Consider the following 18276-nt stretch of genomic DNA (forward strand, 5'->3'; position numbering starts at 1 on the left):
ATTGGCTCCTTCAGGTTCTGGAAGGCCACAATTAGGACAGCCTGAAGGAAATGCACTGAGCTGACATGGAAATGGTCACAGGTATCTGTTCCTGCATCCCAGAAACAGGACACTGGCACAGGAGCAAAACTGCTACTGGGGAATTCAGTGGGCAACCCCTTTAAGGAGCTTTCCTGCTTCAGTTCTGAGGAAGACACAGCCTTATAATCTCTTAAAGGGAGAAAGGACAAAAGAAATGCAATTAGATAAAGCCACCAACTCCATTTTCTTCTGAAGCTCTCTCATATAGATCACTATAAATGTTCTGCTCTGGGTACCCTTCCATCTTGCCTGCTAAAGATGTTCAAATGTACTACACATTATGTGTAAGTGATCTCTCAGGCAACAGGAGAATGCACTCCTGTATCCAAGGGGCATCACCCCCAGGAACCATCTCTTTTGATAAATGAGTATTTGAGTACTGCTTGCAAAGTTGGTTGTGCAGCCCATTCAGGAGTGATTGATAGAAACCCATCTTAGATCAATGCTCTAGCTGTTAGAATGCTCCCTGGAGATGGGGAAAGATTTTGATTCCTTCATCTGGGTAAGTTTTAGAGTCTCAATTGTTGGTAAACCTTCCAACCACAACCCAGAGAAAGCAAGGCACCCTCATTATTCTTTCTATATATATTTAATCTAACCCACTGTTTCATTTGCTGTTATTAAAAATACCTAAAAACAAAATTATTTTAATAAGTAGAATTCTTCACTTTGATAGAAAATAAGATAATTTCTTTCATGGTTTTTTTTTCAGCTACAGAATACTAGGTAAAAAAAAAAAGAAAGAAAGAAAAGAAGATTTGACAGATTTTTCCTTATCAGGAATTAAACACCAGCTTGAATATTTATAACTTTTACTGACTCCCTGATTAGAAATGAGTTTTAACTTAATTTGCTGTCCCACAAGTACTGTATGTGTCTTTCTCTTCTTGACTCTACTCAGTCTTAATAAGAAATTGTGACTTGAAACACTTAGAAATAAATGTCAGGAACAGTTAGAGAAGCTCACACTGCCTTTCATCACATTCCAGAAGCAAATCTGGAGCCTCTTTCACATTTATTCTGTAACACTAAACAAGATCTTGAAAGGTGCTGAGCTGTTCCTGGAGTGCCGAGGCAGGACCTGGGAAGCCTCAAGCTGGCATTGGTGCTCAATATTCTTGCAAGAGTCTGCCAGTGATGTCAGGTGTGTCTAGAAATCAGGGCTTTCCCTCCTTGTCATCTCTGCTCATGCACTGGATAGTCAAGGAATGAAAAGGTATTTTCAAAAGACATGGTTTTCCCAGCTACACAATGCCCTGTGCCTGTGGAAGGTGTAGATTGTGCATCTCCATGTAATTGGGTGGGTTCTACAGTTGCTGGAAAAATGAGGCTGAGCACAGTAGAGAGTTCAGAAAACACAGTACCTTTATTAACAAGAGAGACTGAATACCAAGAACCCAAAGAGAAGGGAGAGAGAAGGAGGGAGACTAAAGCACCAAGCCCAAATGTGTAAGCACCCCAGTCACCAAAGAGTTACTCACATAAGATTGTTTTACCAACTCAGGACGCTCCCCCGAAGGCAGGAGCTTCATCTTCGAAGCATTGGCAGACAGCAGGTGTCCCTGCTGTCTTTTGGGGGAAAGAACCACCAATGCCAAGACATGAGCCCTCTCACCCTTCCCATTGAGCCTCCTGGAGCTGTCTGCCCGGGGCAATGAGACCTCCACCCCCCCAGGAAGAGGTCACAGACCCTGCTGCTCACTCTCACTCACTCACTCTTTTTTCCTTTTCTCTTCCTCCTTGCTCCCCCCCCATCAGTTCTCCTCTCAAGGCTGTCCAACCAATAGGAAAGACTCAAGTAACTGTAGTTTATGCAAAGTCTGCCTTCAAGGGCGAAACTTGGCAGGAAAAGGATAAATCTTTTCACAGGTGGCAATGGCAAAAGCACAGACCAAAATGTCAACAGTTTTTAATTCCCAACACACTCCAACACTGCACATCTGCTCCAATGTGTTCTCTTCAGAAACAAGCCCCTGACTTCAACGGCTCCTCTCTCCTGTTTTTGTTTCAGTGCCACCTTTCATTCAGCCTTTCGAGTTCCCGCGGTTCTCCATTGGGCAGAGGGTCTTCATCCCCTGCGTGGTGGTCTCTGGGGACCTGCCCATCACCATCACGTGGCAGAAGGACGGCCGGCCCATCCCAGCCAGCCTTGGTGTCACCATCGACAACATCGACTTCACCAGCTCCTTAAGGATCTCCAACCTCTCGCTGATGCACAATGGGAATTACACCTGTATCGCCCGGAATGATGCAGCAGCTGTGGAGCACCAAAGCCAATTAATTGTGAGAGGTAAGGAGATGGCATTACTCTGGAGGGCGCCAATTAGGTGGAATTCATCAGTATTTCATAACAACATTTCTTCAATGGGAAGGACAAAAAGGAGGAAAATATGGTAATCCCTCTCTTCATAGCAGAGAACACACGGAATGAGAGGGATTACCATATTTCCCTCTTTTTTGTAACTCAAAGTCTTGAAACTAATCAAAAACCCTGGAGGGCACAGGGTGGATGGGGGAGCAGCAAGAGTGACTTCCTGGAAAATTGTGTGAGGCACAAACCCATTCATGGGGTCAAACCTTTGCAATGGCATCAAATTATTCTCTGCTATTGTTTTAGTCTGATTATACCCTAAATTTTTAATTTAGGTCACTCTCCTGTAACATCATGCCAGCAAAAAAGCAAAGCATTGATGTTGACTTCATGGGGAAAAGACTGTCCCCTGTTATTGGGTTGTTCTTTCCCTTGTTAGTGTTAATTAAACAATTAACATGAGTCATGTGCTCATGATGGCATCGCAATATTTTGCCTTGAAATGGATGTGCCTGTAGGTTCAAGTAAGGAAACATTTTATGTGTAACAGACCTTTCAAGTCACACCTCAGCCAAGTTGGAGATTATCCCTTGTGATGTATTTTCAAACTTCCTGTGAAATGCTTCAACAAAAGCAAATTGCTTCCTTGCCTTTCTAGAAGTTTTTCAAAGTGTTTCAAATTTTCACTTTAAAAAAAATGAGACTGTCATACTATTGCCTCTCCACCATCTCCTCCTTGGCACCAAGAGGGCACATTGAGTAATCCTACAAGTAACACCAGTTATTTCTGCCTGCTGAAGATTACTACATTTTATATCCCCTTCTGTGAGTTTACCAAGATAAATCTTAAAACTTTAAAGGGTTTTTTGCAACTTTTACCAGGGTTTTTTTCCGCCTCAGAGACTCACTTGAAGCAAAGTCTTCTGAACAGCTCTTCCTTTTAAGTCAAATATTCCCACAGTTGTAAGATTATCCTTAGTGGATTAATCCCTAGTTTCCCATTTATAGAATGCATATGTTTGCTTTTTTTTATGCTAGTATTCTCCAAACTCAGTGACACATATGCCCATTACTTTTCCACTAGTTTTGATATAAATATGACTTTTTTAATTTCACTGATTTACATCTTGTTTAAGATTATTTAGTGTAGATGTCTATTACTTACCTCATTTACTTAGTAATTCTGAGTGGACTAATTAACTCCAGTTAATTATTACTTTCCTAACCTGTTCTGTTAGCATTTAACCCAATTAGAGATTTTCCTCTCATTCTCTGCTGCTACAGAAGGGAAAGTTAACCATGACCCATCACAACAGGCAGTCCACTGTCCATGTCTGCCCCATTCAGAAATGCTACATTTAATAACAACTGAGATTGTAGCTGATTTGCAGCTGTATCAGCTCTTGAAGTGATGGGAAGGAATTGCTGTAGCAGCTCTGTGTGGGTTCCTACACACATTCCTCACACCTGGGATGGTGGGAGAATCTGGTTCTACCACTGAAAACTGGCTCTCAGCCAGCACTGTCTGTCCCCTTCAGCACTGGGACCCTGGAGACCTCAGGGATTGAGTGAAGTGAGCCCACACGCAGGGATTTCTGCTCTGTGCCCACTTATGGGGACAAGCCTTGCCTTGCCCTACTTCTCTGGGCCTTTCCTGAACTGCACTTTCCCTGTGTCTCCTGCTGTCAGTGGGGAACTCCTGCCCTGGAGAGCCCCTGGCTGGCTTGACCTTTGTTCCCTGGACTCCTCTGCCTCTTGCTGCCCTGTGGGGCACTAATTAGATTTCCCCTCTTGTCCAGGGGAGGAGTTTTGGGAAGCCTTTTCTGGTGCCTTTCGCACTCCCCTGACACCAACACCTCCATTTCCACCTCCATGTCCTCCTTGAGTGCCTTCTGCTCTAATTACACCCCCTGACGAGGGGTGTGAGGAGAGCTCTTGGGGTGTGCACCTGAAGGGCATCCTGTTAAACCCATGGGCATGACAGAAGGGAACTTTTCACCCACTTTGACCCTTTGGAGTCCTAGTCCTCCCAACTTTTTAGGAGGTTTGAAAGCTACTTCATTTCCCCTCTTTCTTAGCTTTCTGCCCAGCTCATGCTCTGCACAGCCTCCTTTGAAGCCTCTCTTCTCTCTCTTGCCGTCAGTTTAAATGGGAGTGTTTTAATCAGTTGTGCACGGGCATCTCAGATAACAGCTCTCACTCAGAAGGAAAGTGGAAAATGTGATATTATGTTTGACCTGAATTCTCTGCCAAAATCCTACACTGACCTTTCCCCCTGAACTGCCTCAGCTGTCTCATTCCACAGAGGCCAGAAGACAAACAGCCAGCAGAGTCACTGTGATCCCTCCTCCTCTGCATCCAACCTGACCTATACACAATGAAATTAGGACTTGTTCTCCTGCTGCCTATGCATTCTCCAAGCTTTCTGATCCCTCCTCATCTTTTTGTTCCTATAACTGAAACATAGTGTTTTTCTAAATCACCTTAGTGGTTTATCTCCAAATACAGGGAGAAACTTTAAGTTCTCATGTTTCTAATCCACATTGTGTGCTTTAAACTTAAATGTCTGGAGATGTGTTCTGGGAATATCTTTTTTATGTGCAGACCATGGATTTTGATCTGAGACTAGACAGTGTAATATGACTGTTACCCACACAGTCTCTTTTTCTCCTTATCTGTACTGTCCTTGTATTCACTTCAGTAGACTTTAAAACAATGCAGGCTACCATGTTACCAGAATAAATGGGAATCCATCTTATTTTACAGTACTTGGGCAGAATTAGAAGTAGAATCTAAATCCAGTCCATTCCTAAGACAAATGAAGAATCACAGGCCAACTGCTCATTGCTACATCTGACTTGCTACTGAATACACAAACTTCTGCACAATCCATACAGACACATAAATTCTTCAGCTTTTACAGCTTTAGATTTTTCCTCAATATTTTCTGTCAGATCACATGTATCTGCCATTATTTTGTCATTCATATATTGCTGTTAAGTTTTAAATTAGATTTCCTACATTCTTCCTACAAGCATTGTCTTTCATATCTAAGCTGTACTGCCATTTGGCAAAGAGTATTAAATAGCAGAAGAAAAACAAGCACTGGTTTCTTAAAATCTGTGGGCACCTTATGGTAAATCTTTCTCCTGTTCCAGTTATTTGGTGCTTTATATGAGCAAACAAGTGGAAATAAGGAGTCCTAAAAATACCTGGCCAGCATGGCTGGATTTTCATCTTCAGAGGAAGGGAAGTTCTGGCCAGGTGGGGGTTGGTCTCTTCCCCCAGGCACTCAGCAATAGGACAAGGGGGGCACGATGGGCTCAAGCTCTGCCAGGGGAAATTGAAGTTGGAGATCAGAAAAAAATTCTTTCCAAAGAGAGTAATCTGGCATTGGAATGGGCTGCCCAGAGAGGGGGTAGATTCCCCATCCCTGGAGGTTTTGAAACTGAGCTTGGCCGTGGCACTGAGTGCCATGATCTGGTAAAGGGACTGGAGTTGGACCAAGGGTTGGACTTGATAATCTCGAAGGTCTTTTCCAACCCAATTGATTTTATTATTCTATGATTCTGTTCTATGACAATCAGCTTCCACAGCAGTACACAGGAGATGGAAGGCACCAGCTGAGAGAAAGTGAGATGATAAAGCTTTTGGGCATCTGGGTAAGATCTTAGGGCAATCTCAGTTCTCTCTGCCATGGATTTCCTGGTGAAAACCTGGAAATGAGGCAGAGTCAAATGCTCTGGACACACATCTGTCAGTACTTCTCTCCACAAATTATTGGCCAGTTTTAGGCAAAATGGAAGAGGGGAAAACACCTCCAGTGTGGCTAAAATCCTACAAACTTAATGGCAAGATGTGATGGGTAACTTATCCATGTTGAGTGTAACACCAGATACCAGAGAATCTACACAGGCAAAGCCTTCTGCAAACACAGGAAATGCTCCAGCTGGAATCTCTGCTCAAACACAAGGTATAAACCCACAGAAAAGCAGGCTTGATTAGGCCTCATGTTTATGGAATATCTTTTGAAAGCTCATTAATTAGCCACTGGGAGAAGCCTGTTCACTGCTTCTAGGGACTGCAGGTAGGAAGTCAAGGTGAGTTAAAATGGAGGTCTCCTCAAAATCATGTGCTCTCCCAGATCCTGGCCTGCAGTCCCTCTGGGAATGCATTAAAAACTTGCAAGCTAGAAGGCTTTCTCAAAACCTCATAAATTATTATTATTTTGGTTTTATTTCTTAGCACACTCCTGGTTTTCTAGGCATGCTATTAAGAAAAAGAAAAGAATAGGATCCTGTCATGAGAGCCATACATAGAAATTAGGAAAATATCTTCTCTGTCAGCTACTTATATCATCATGAGGAATTAATTAAGCCTTTACTCATTAAGGCTGTCTTCTAAAGAGTGATTAAAAATCTATATACACTTTATCATGTGTTATTCATTTCTGTAGGGTTTCCTAAAATGGGAATAAAGTAATTATAAAATAAAAAGCAGTGAGAAAGACTTTAATTGGTAACCAAAAAGAAAAAGCTCTTAAATGTATTATGAGTTCAAAATTTTTCTGATGCTACCATAAAAGAGAATTCAAAGATAGTAGTGGATGCATAAATCATGATTTTATAACTCCTGTCAGTGAACACATCACAAGTTAAAACTGAGATAAGGTCTTTACACACCTAATAACCCCCCCATAATGCATTTAGTACATTAAATGTAAATGTGTTTTCATTTTGTGCTTGCCAGGAGTGTCGAATACCATTAGCTAGTTAGGCACCCAATGAGGAGTCCCTGAGCTTTGAATCTTCCTGGTAGGAAGTGAATATCCATCTGCTTTCTGATGTTTGCTGGTGCTGGTGTGATGCAGCAAATGCAGTTTGTGACAGAAAAGCAGGGAGGGAAGATTTATGGTCACAGCTGGTGTTAAAACTCACTTTCTTTGCTGGTGTTTACACTGAGGCTTCAAAAATGCCTCTTGTATTTAATGTTCTCATTAGACAAACCTGATCAACACAAACCACTGGGCACAGTCTCATTTTGCAAAAGTACATCTTTTTTCTTGAGCTGCATAGCAAATGGTTTCACTAAACCAGCTAAATCGACCCCTTAGGTCCAATGACCAAATTTAATAACTGTTCATCTTTGCTAAAGTACAGTTTTTAATGATCTCATTCATTAATACATCAATGGTTGCTTTGGCTGATTAAATTTCTTCCATCATTTTGACAGTATGATCTAAATGTAAAGTACAAATATTCCATGTAAAAATGAAACATCTTATTCTGGGCCAATGTCATAGATTATTTCTTAATTCACTCCAGCAGCCCCACCAGAGGAGCTCTTGTCAGGAGCCTTCAGAATTGCTCTCCAGAGTGCTGTGCTGATCACTGTACCTGGGAGCCAGAAGCGCTCACATGGGTTTGAAATCCAGGCAGGAGTGTGTGAGTTTGTCATCTGGTGCCTGGAATAAAGCGCAGGTGGAAATAATTCTTGGATTTACATAGAGCAAACTTTAATCAGGGAATTGATGTGGGATCACGGGAATCTCATGAGGTTTAACATGGACAGGTGCTGGTGCTGCACCTGAGTCAGGGAAAGCCTTGTGCTCTGTCCAGGCTGAGGATGAGCAGATGGAGCAGCCCTGGGAGAAGGACTTGGGAGTGCTGGTGGGAGAAAGGCTGGACTTGACCCAGCCCAGAATCCCCCATGCCCTGGGCTCATCCTGTGTGGGCAGCAGGGCAGGGAGAAATGATTTACTCCGAGGGTGGGGAGGCCCTGGCACAGGTTGGGCAGAGAAGCTGTGGCTGCCCCATCCCTGGAAGTGTCCAAGTTCAGCTTGGACAGGGCTTGGAGCAACCTGGGCTAGTGGAAGGTGTCCCTGCCACATCAGGGCATTGGAACTGGATGATCTTTAAGGTCTCTTCCAAGCCAAAGCATTCTATGATTCCATGATTCTGTGAATTTTAGCACACACACATAAATCGATTTTTGTTCGTGAAGTCAGTTGTTGAGAGCATCAATGACATTGGCAAGCAGTATGTTCTTAGGGTACCAACTCATATTTTATCATCTTATCAGGATTATTTCACACAAGGAGATACTAAAAGCATTTTCCTTCCATTAAAATTGCCCTATGACACACACACACTATCTTCAATATCCTATTCTGATTGCTCTCATCTCTTGTTTTCCTTCAGCGTGTGCCTGAGACTGCTAATCATAATATTGACTGAAAATACCTTTTTTAGGTCCTTTGAGTTCAACCATTAAATAGTTTGCATCTGTCAACTTATTGCTCTTACCCTCAGCAATTCAACAGCTCATTTCTCATCCCAGATCCGTGGGCTGCATTAAATGAGAGAGCCTGGCAGAAAGTCAGTTAAAACAATTTTAAATGCCCTCCTTTACAGGCTCAAGGAACTGTGCTGCTGAGACAAGGCTGATAATAAAGGTAGAACTGTTCAGTCATATTCATGAGCTATTTCAGTGTTTCACCTCTAAAGGGGCAGAGAAGTCCCACACCTTTGCAACTAAAGAGAGAGGAGGAGAACTAATTGTTTGCTTTCTTCCATTAACTCAAGCACATCAGACAAATTACCTTTGTTAAATTCTCACTAAGCATTTATTCTTTAAGGGCTAATGAACTCCTGAAAGATAATGAAAAAGTGAATGTAGGGTTATAATCTAAAGCTAAATATCAAAGTCTAGATCAAGTAGTTACCAGCTTTGTGTTCCAAACTGTGGGAGCACATAGCACAGAACAAGTTATTAATTTGAAATAAAACTGAGAAGCAAACTAGCAAGAAGAAAAAAAAATGTAAATCTCCTCTGTTTGCTTTTTAATCATTTATATAAGAAGAAAAGCTCTGTGGCTTTACCTAGACAGCAATACAGGAACAATTGAAAGGTCATTGAAGGAATAATTTTATTTTGCTGTAGCATCTTTCCTGATTTCTATTGGCAATCTTAAGCCTGACTGTCAAGGGTTTGTGTCATCAAAATCAGAGCAGCAGTTGGCACTTTTGTCAGTAGTCCTAAAGGAAGGCCAAAGCTTTAGTGAACAGAGAAGCTGTTTCTGTCACTGGGTGTGGGCTGAGTTTTTGCCAGGTAATGCTGAATCAGGCTTTATTCATGGGGCAGAACAAGGAAATCATGATTTCTAATCATACACCTGGAGCTATATAGCAAAATTTCATTTCTGCAGTTACCAGTCTGATATCACTCTGTATTGAAAGTAATGGATGAAAATGAGAATATCAAGAACTTCTGAGCAAAAATGTATGATTTATATATATCCAAAATTCAGTGAAATCAATATGGTGAAAAGTCCTGCTCAGAGCTTGTCAGCTTTAAAGGCACAACACCTCAAGGATATCCTTGTGAGTTTTATAAAGATGTGCAAGGATGCATTTCCATAGAAATGCTCAAAGAACATTTAGACTTGGCATCCATCCATTTTTCTTTATATATGCCCAACAGTATTAGACAAAAAATGTATTTTATCAAATAACTGTAATGCCAATACTATTTTCAAAACTGGTTGCCTTTATTCCATGCTAAGCAGTAGTGCTTAACTTTTCCAGAACTTTCTGCATATACCTGCTCATTTAATAAAAAAATTGTTTCCTGAAAAATTAACACATCTTGCCAGTGTAATCCATACCAAGTGAGGAATATAAAGCAAATGTTTCTCAAAGATAGGGGGAATAAAACAAGTTAGGCCAAGTGCAGGTCCTGCCCTTTGGCCACCCCAGCCCCCTGCAGCGCTCCAGGCCAGGCACAGAGTGGCTGGAGAGCAGCCAGGCAGAGGGACCTGGGGGGACTGAGGGACAGGAAGCTCAACAGGAGCCAACAGTGTGCCCAGGTGGCCAAGAAGGCCAAGGGGATCCTGGCCTGGATCCAAACTAGCGTGGCCAGCAGGCCCAGGGCAGTGACCCTTCCCCTGGACTCTGCCTTGGGGAGGCCACACCTTGAGTGTTGTGTTCAGTTCTGGGCCCCTCAGTTCAGAAAGGATATTGAGGGGCTGGAGCGGGGCCAGAGAAGAGCAATAAGGCTGGTGAAGGGACTGGAGCACAAGCCCTGTGGGGAGAGGCTGAGGGAGCTGGGGGTGTTTAGCCTGGAGAAGAGGAGGCTCAGAGGTGACCTCAGCACTGTCTGGAACTGCCTGAAGGGAAGTTGTGGCCAGGTGGGGGTTGGTCTCTTCTCCCAGGCACTCAGCAATAGGACAAGGGGGCACGATGGGCTCAAGCTCTGCCAGGGGAAACTGAAGTTGGAGATCAGAAAACAATTCTTTGCAGAGAGAGTGCTCAGGCATTGGAATGGGCTGCCCAGGGAGGGGGTGGATTCCCCATCCCTGGAGGTTTTTCAACTGAGCTTGGCCGTGGCACTGAGTGCCATGATCTGGTAAAGGGACTGGAGTTGGACCAAGGGTTGGACTCGATGATCTCGGAGGTCTTTTCCAACCCAATCGATTCCATGATTCTATGTTTCTAAGTTACAGAAGTTTTGTGTTGTAATAGAGATTTTAAAAGGCATTTTATTCTTCACACTCTTCAGTGGTAGAAGAGTAATTATCAGTAATTATCCGTCCTTCCATTACATCAATTGTAACCATTCACCTGTAGGACTGTAAGACTGATACTGCCAAGCTGGGTTTGTATTTTGTGTTGCTTTTTTAACCCTCTTTATGCATAAGCAGCTTGTAATTGATTTTTCGAGAGTTGTAAATAGAACTTTACCCACAGCTACCGAGGTGAAACAAGCTGATGCTGAGTCGTATAAAAGCAAATCTATTTGTGTAACTAAGTGTACTTTTCACCTGCTTTGGAAAATAAGTAATTTTGTGTTTTGGGATAAAATGAACAAAGAACTGTGAGAAAGGAGCTACTGAAGCAAATGCCTTCTCTGAGAAGGTAATTAGAGCAGGATGGGTGATTGCCCAGGGCTGTTATTACCGGGATTTCAGGTTTGATGCTTCCCTATCATGGACTCACATAAATGTTTGTCAGTGTGGCAGCCATTTGGACAGCCAAAAATTGTGTCAGCAGTGAAAACACCTTCTAGTGCAAAGGGATCTCTTGCCTCTGTCACTGTTGGTTCCTTCCATCTCTTCTAGCCTTGTTCCAAATTGCAGCAGAGCTTTTCTGCACTGTTAACAATAAATACCTTGGAATGGTAACTACAGGATTTGAGGAGGAAAAGGTCCAGTTAGGGGGATTATTTTCCCTCCAGATTGTTCTCCTCTTTTAAAAAGCTGTTGTGCCTGTGAATGTGGAAAGGAAAGCTGAGGGAGAGTCTGGGTTAGGGAGGCACAAGAAGAGAGACTTGAGCTGTTGTGAGGAAGGTTCTCTGAACCTGCAGAGAGAGTTTTCACAACTTAATGAAGCCCTGTCCACTGTCCACACCAACCCTGACAGGTCCAGCTGCTCCTTAAGGAAAACTTGAGACTCTCTAGTAGTATTTACATAAACTTATGTGAGTTTTTGTACTGAGACAAACTTGAGAGCTATATATTACAGCACTGGTGCTTCTGCTGTGGTTTTGTTGCATGGTGCTTCTGATGTATAATTAGTTCTACATTCCTGGCTATTAAGAGGATTTTCAGGTCCCAGGGCAAATATTCCCTTTACTGAGCTCCCCTTCTGCGCTGCCTTGCATTTTCTTGTGACACAACCTTCTCCCATGAATCCTTTCCTAATTTCTGGCACTTCTGGAGAGGCAACTGGTGGGGTGTGATGGAATCTTTGACCTTTTATTCAGTTCCCCAAATTTCAGTCAGCACTGGCTGAACCTGCAGAGCTGTGAATCCATGAGGCTTCTTACACTGTGGTGGGTGAGGAAAGCAAGGAACTATTGGGATTTCTCCTTTGCTGCATTAAGTCTTAATGTGATGCTGTATTAAACTACATTTCAAAAAGCAAAGTTATTTGAGAAGAAAAATGTCAGCCACGGGCTCAGTCTCCTCACTACAGTTTCTCAGTGGCACTCTAAGAAATGACAAAAATATGCGGGGTAAGGACACAAATAATTTATTTTTTTTCTCTCATATAATTACTCCTTCAGGTTCTGAACCAAAGAGTGGGAGGTCAGCAAATATCTGTGAGCTTAACTGACTTTAATACAGCCATTAAACACTTTTAATACTCCAAAACTTTTCAGAGGTTTTCCACATTATTCACTTTCAGGGTTTTTTTCAGACTTGTCAAATTTGTCAGTTTTATTGAGACTTTGACATTTAGAATCAAGTCGTCTTGGCAAATTGTTGGCCTAACATTGTCACAGGTGGTTTTCTTTACTGTGCACGTGTATTTGGAACACACAGAGTCTTTCCTTGAGATCAGCAGCTCTTCTCTTATTTATGTATAAGTAGGTACATACTTGCCCATGTTTGGAAGACTCTCACAGTGGTTTTATGCTCCCTTGAATAAATCTAATAATATGTATACCCTGATGCACTGAAGAAAGGCTTATTTTCAACTTAATGCAAGGAAATTGCACTGAACCTTTCTATGGCTGTTTGATAAGTCTTATCAGAAGTTATGGTTCAAACACCCTCTGTTTAATAAGAAATTATTTGATTGCTGTTAAAAGCATTATTTTTAAGGTTATTTACACAACATAATTTAATTTTTTTTCCCTAGAGCTTACTAGTTCACTGCTCTTAAAAGCAAACACAGAAAAAGGTTGTTCTCAGCCATCTGACAAACCTCTGCCTTTGTTAGAAGGCATTTATTTTCTGGCCACAACAGCGTGATTTATCTATTACTCCATTTCTAACCTCTCCTATGGAGACATTTCATAAATTTCTTTCTGCATCCTATAAAGACCAGTGCTTTTGTTGTGCCTGGCAAGAAATATATTGAGATTGTGTGTGGAAAGTAAACAATCTGTTAAAACCAGCAGTACTATGTCACTGAAACATCAAAAGATTGATTTCAATTTTCTGTTTCTGCTGTGCTATGTTGCGTCTCTGTGCTTGCCTGAGGTGCCTAATGAGTGTCACACACTGCCACTGGTCCCTTTGCTTCCTCCCACAGTGCCCCCACGGTTTGTGGTCCAGCCCAGCGACCAGGATGGCATCTATGGCAAAGCTGTCATCCTCAACTGCTCTGCAGAGGGTTATCCTGTTCCCACCATCGTCTGGAAGTACTCCAAAGGTAGGATTTCTGTGGGTTTAGTAATAACTTAATCACACAAGTTGCTGCTTTAATTTTCATATTGCCAGAGAGTGTTTGGATGCAGTAAATGATGCATCAGTTGTGTTTTTATGGTGCTTAAATCAATTCTCCAAGCACATAGTGCTGGCCACTGTCAGACTGTGCTGGTTTAAAGGGAAACTGCCAGGAGAAATGAACCAAGCTCAGGAGAGTTTATAAGTCAGAGTTCCAATTTCATTAAAAAATACTACAATAAATACAATGACACAAAGAGAAATTGGTTTTAACCCACAAAACCCAGTGGTATAACCCAGTGCCCTGGGGCACAAACACAAAGGGGTCTTTTAGCCCATGTGTTGAGCCCCACGTGGTTCACTTGAGCCCAAAGCAAAAGGAGATAAAAAACTTCTTGGTGCAGAGTGATGTTCACAGTCTGGTCGAGAGTGGTGGTCTCCTCCTGTTGAGGTTCTGCTCCTCCTCTGGATCCAATGAATGGTTCCCTGAGGTCTTCAAACCGCAAGATTATGTACCCTCAAGTCCAGGTGGGAGCACCCAGTCCCTCCCCCAGAGCAGAGAGTTAAACAATGGGGGATCTGACTCTGTCAGTCAGGGGGTATTTTGGAATCGTTGCTGGCCCATGAGCAGACACGCTCCCTCAGGTTGTGTGTGAAGGTGCTAATGACTTCCTGGAAGGGAGTTATCCCAGCTCTTATCTCACAGGGTTCTTTCACACCCAGCTCACAGCCTGAGGAGTTGGGTGTGCCCTGGGCAGCTGCTGCAAATGGTCCATTGTTAACAGTTCATGGGAAATAAATCAAGGGTGTGGAATCCACAGCTTTGATCACCCCACACAGTGATAAACTGGTCCCACCTGCTGAACTAGGACACAGACACAAGGCTGGATGGACTTTTGCTCTGCCTCAGAGATGTCCCAGTGCTGTGGCCGTGTTCCTGTGTTAGCTGTGGCCTCAGCAGGTAAGGGATGGCTGAGAGAAAAGAGGCACTGCTTTAATTGAAACAGCCTCAGAACAAGGTTCACCAGCAGCATTTGGCTTATTTTCCCTCCCTTCAAAATTCATGATAACATGGCCAATCATATCCTTTCAGCAAAGAAGAAAGGTCAGGTAGCATTAACATAAGCAGTAATTCAGTAGGTGCTTTACATAATGCTGTAACATTTTCTTCTCATGTAACAGAGCATTAAAACTGGCCCCACTTGACCCTCGATAACCACAGGAAATTGAGTGCTTTTTAATTAAAGGTGCTGTCTGATAAATTGCATCTTCTGGCCTGTTGTCTTGTGGTAGGTCTTAGAAAAAAAATATCCAAACTCTGTACCCAATCTTAATGAGTTAACTCTTTAGAAAACAAATTGAGGTGCTGTTGAGAAGACATCTTTCTGTGATACTCTATGTCATTTTTGGTTTCCTTAGGATCTAAGTTGAAATTTTATTTAAAAAGGGGTGAGGGATGAGAAGTTTCATGTAATAGACTATTTTTGCTTTAATTGATAAATTCTGGTTCACTGCAAGAAGGGTGCAGTTCCAAATTTCATTAATGTCAATGATATGTGAAGGTTTTAATTATGAGTAAAGGTCACAAAGAGATAATTCTGTTTTGTTGTGTTTGATTGCTGGAGGATGGTGCCAAGCCAAGCTTGACATGTTGCAATTAACTGTGAAGAGATAAATAGCCCTTCTTGGGATTACAGAACCACAGAATCATTAAAGTTGGAAAAGTCCTCCAAGATGATTAAGTCCAGCTCTGACCAATGCCCACCTTGTCCCCCAGCCCAGAGCACTGAGTGCTACATCTGGTCATTCCTTGATCACCTCCAGAGATGGACAGTCATCCACCCTCCTGGGCAGCTCTTCCAATGCTTGACAACCCTTTGAGTGAAGAAATTCTTCCTTATGTTCAACCTGAACCTTCCCTGGCACAGCTTGAGGCCATGAGCTCTTGTCCTGTCACTCATTGCCTGGGAGAAGAGACCAACCCCCACCTTGCTGTAACCTCCTGTCAGGGAGTTGCAGGGAGGAATAAAGTCTCCCTTGAACCTCCTTTTCTCCAGACTGAGCCCTGCCAATTCCCTCAGCAGCTCCTCACAAAACTTTTTTTTCTAAACCCTGTATAAATCTTATATGAAGGAGAAAGGGATAGTGGGAGTGACACTCTACCATCAAGTGACTGTTTTTAAGATTTTCAATTAACAACTCTGAAGCTTGTAAATCAAATAAAGTTTTCATAAATATGTGGACTCTTATCCTTGGAGATATTCAAAGTCCACCTGGATGTGATCCTGGGCAGCCAGCATTAGGTGGTCCTGCTTGATCAAATGGGTTGGACCACGTGGCCTCCTGAGGTCTCTTCCAACCTCAACAAGTCTGTTATTCTGTAATTCATGGCAGACCCATCCATGCAGTTGTATGGGACAAGCTGTTGTCCCTGCTCAGGAAGGTGCTTGGCTGGAATAACAGTAAAAAAATGCATGAAGAGTAGGAAGCCTTTGCAAAGTGCCACAGAAAATTTTTTCCAGTTTTTCCAGTAGGTGTCCTCAGGAGCATCAGCCCTTTCCTTTCTGTAAACATTAAACTGTTCCCAGAACTTTTCATGTGAAGAAATACAGGAAGCGAGAGCTGGCATCTACTTGGACAATCAATCACAGGCATGTGCAGTTAGTAAGGCATAAATAAGCCTTCCAACTAAATGACAGGAAAAATGTCTCATTAAAGAAAAAATATAGACAAAGGGAAAAGTGGAATATGCACATGACTGAAAGAGTTGAAAACTCAACAATGGGGACTGAATTTTTATGAAAACATTACAATGTTAACAATTTTGAGTTCACAGTACTGGTCACCAAACCCTCAGTGTAACTCTTAAGTTCCCAAAGCAAACTCTTCTAGAGCTAGAGGGATTTTTAGTATGCATGTCTGGTCTTTGTTAATATTCTAGATGTTGTATTCATAGGTTGTTCCAGCTTAGTATGTTATACTAAATCATTCCCTGTAATATTTATTCATCATATTTCCTCCTGGTCTGACTCAGCCCATTGCTTATAGTAATTAATGCTGACAGATATGAACTTCATGGACAGAAAGTGGTATTAGAGAATTCCACTGAAGGCCACCTTATGATTTCCCTGAAAAATCCCACCTCCTGCTGCCAAAGTAGGTTATTAACCCCTTTGTTACAAGAACTGTTTCTTAATATACACTTGGAGGAACCTGAACTTGTGGTGGGCCTCTGGACAGTAATACCCTGTTTCCTATTGCCTAAATCACTCAGTATCTTATTTCTAAGGAAAATTAAGTTCTTTAAGCCAAAAGTTGATACAAAAATCCTTGGCTTCATGTCTTTTTATGGACCTTCCATTTTTACACTCCTGCCAAACATGGTACCTCATGCCTGATTAGTGGTCTGAGGTTTATATTTGTTACTTTCTTTCTTCTGTTGGTTTTTAGGTTTTTTTGTGGAATTTGTGAGGGGTTTTTTAACAGTCTGGCTACAAACATGGCAGAGCTGAGATTTTATGTGTCGTCAGCCCATCAGGTGTAGGAGGAAACAAGCAGCAGTCACTGATGTGGTTTTCCATGTTACCCAGTGTTTCCTAAACAAGGTCCTAGAGGTCTCTTGAGTTTGCCATGTTTGCTACAACAGACATCCCTCTTACTCATAAGAAATTCATTTGGTGTATGCATTAGAGATTCAGACTTGTGTGACTGTTCAGCTGTAATTGTCAATAATTCATCAGCCTCTAAATGTACAACAAATGTGCCTTTTCACCCATGAATGGTCTGAAAATCTTCATTTCCTCTCTCCACCTTTCTGGTTCTTTTCCTTTGTGCTCCTTTTGCCCCTCTACATTTAATATGTGCCAATTATTCCTACTTATTACATTGCAAAAATCTTCCTTCTCTTGAATGAATGAATTTTGTTTCGGCAAAGAACCGTCCTGTCTGTTCTGATGGTGTCAGAAATATTTTAATTGCATTGAGTCTCTAAGAACAGGAAGCCGTGGTTATTTTGAGACACTAAAGGTGTTTTCCTTCCTAATCCCCTCTTGCTGTGGGTTTGCTGCTCCAGGTGCTGGGGTCCCTCAGTTCCAGCCCATCGCGCTGAACGGCCGCATCCAGCTGCTCACCAACGGCTCCTTGCTGATCAAACACGTGCTGGAAGAAGACAGTGGATACTACCTGTGCAAGGTCAGCAATGATGTGGGAGCAGACGTCAGCAAGTCCATGTACCTCACTGTTAAAAGTAAGAACTGAAACACTTCTCTGTGATCCAGATGTTACCATTGAGTGAAAAAGGCTTGTCTGCTGCGTCCTTAGGTCGGTGGGGAGGGAGGGCAGAGGTTGGTTTCCTCAGTTTTCTTTTAATTTTGGTCTTCAGCTGCATGAAAGTTAGGATGGTTAATAAAAATCTTTTTTAGTAGAGGAAGAGAAGGGGACTTAGATGTGGAAAGGATTAACATCTCATTTCAAAAATTTATCTCACATCTGTGAGCTACAGATGAGCAATGAAGGGGAAGTAAGAAAATGTGTTGGTAAGAGTGAAAACCAACAAAGAAGGAGAAGTACCCACAGCAACTGTTAGAAATCTTAGAAGTTGAAGGAAATATGGATTAAAAAGTCCTTAATCACTTCTAAATATACCATAGACAGATACTATATATACAATTACTATAGGTAGATACCATAAGATATTATAACATCCTATAAG

General features: G+C 42.2%; 1 protein-coding gene across 1 annotated transcript in view; it reads left to right on the top strand.

Moving 5' to 3' along the window:
• Positions 1-18276, top strand: part of DSCAM (DS cell adhesion molecule) — a 465618-nt gene that overhangs the window by 298165 nt on the left and 149177 nt on the right. The window contains exons 9-11 of the mRNA XM_071566625.1: positions 2093-2371; positions 13432-13551; positions 17638-17811. Coding sequence (XP_071422726.1) covers positions 2093-2371; positions 13432-13551; positions 17638-17811 — 573 coding nt within the window. The remainder of the gene's footprint in view (positions 1-2092; positions 2372-13431; positions 13552-17637; positions 17812-18276) is intronic.

The sequence above is a fragment of the Pithys albifrons genome, chromosome 1 (assembly GCF_047495875.1).
Source record: "Pithys albifrons albifrons isolate INPA30051 chromosome 1, PitAlb_v1, whole genome shotgun sequence".
NCBI lineage: Eukaryota > Metazoa > Chordata > Aves > Passeriformes > Thamnophilidae > Pithys > Pithys albifrons.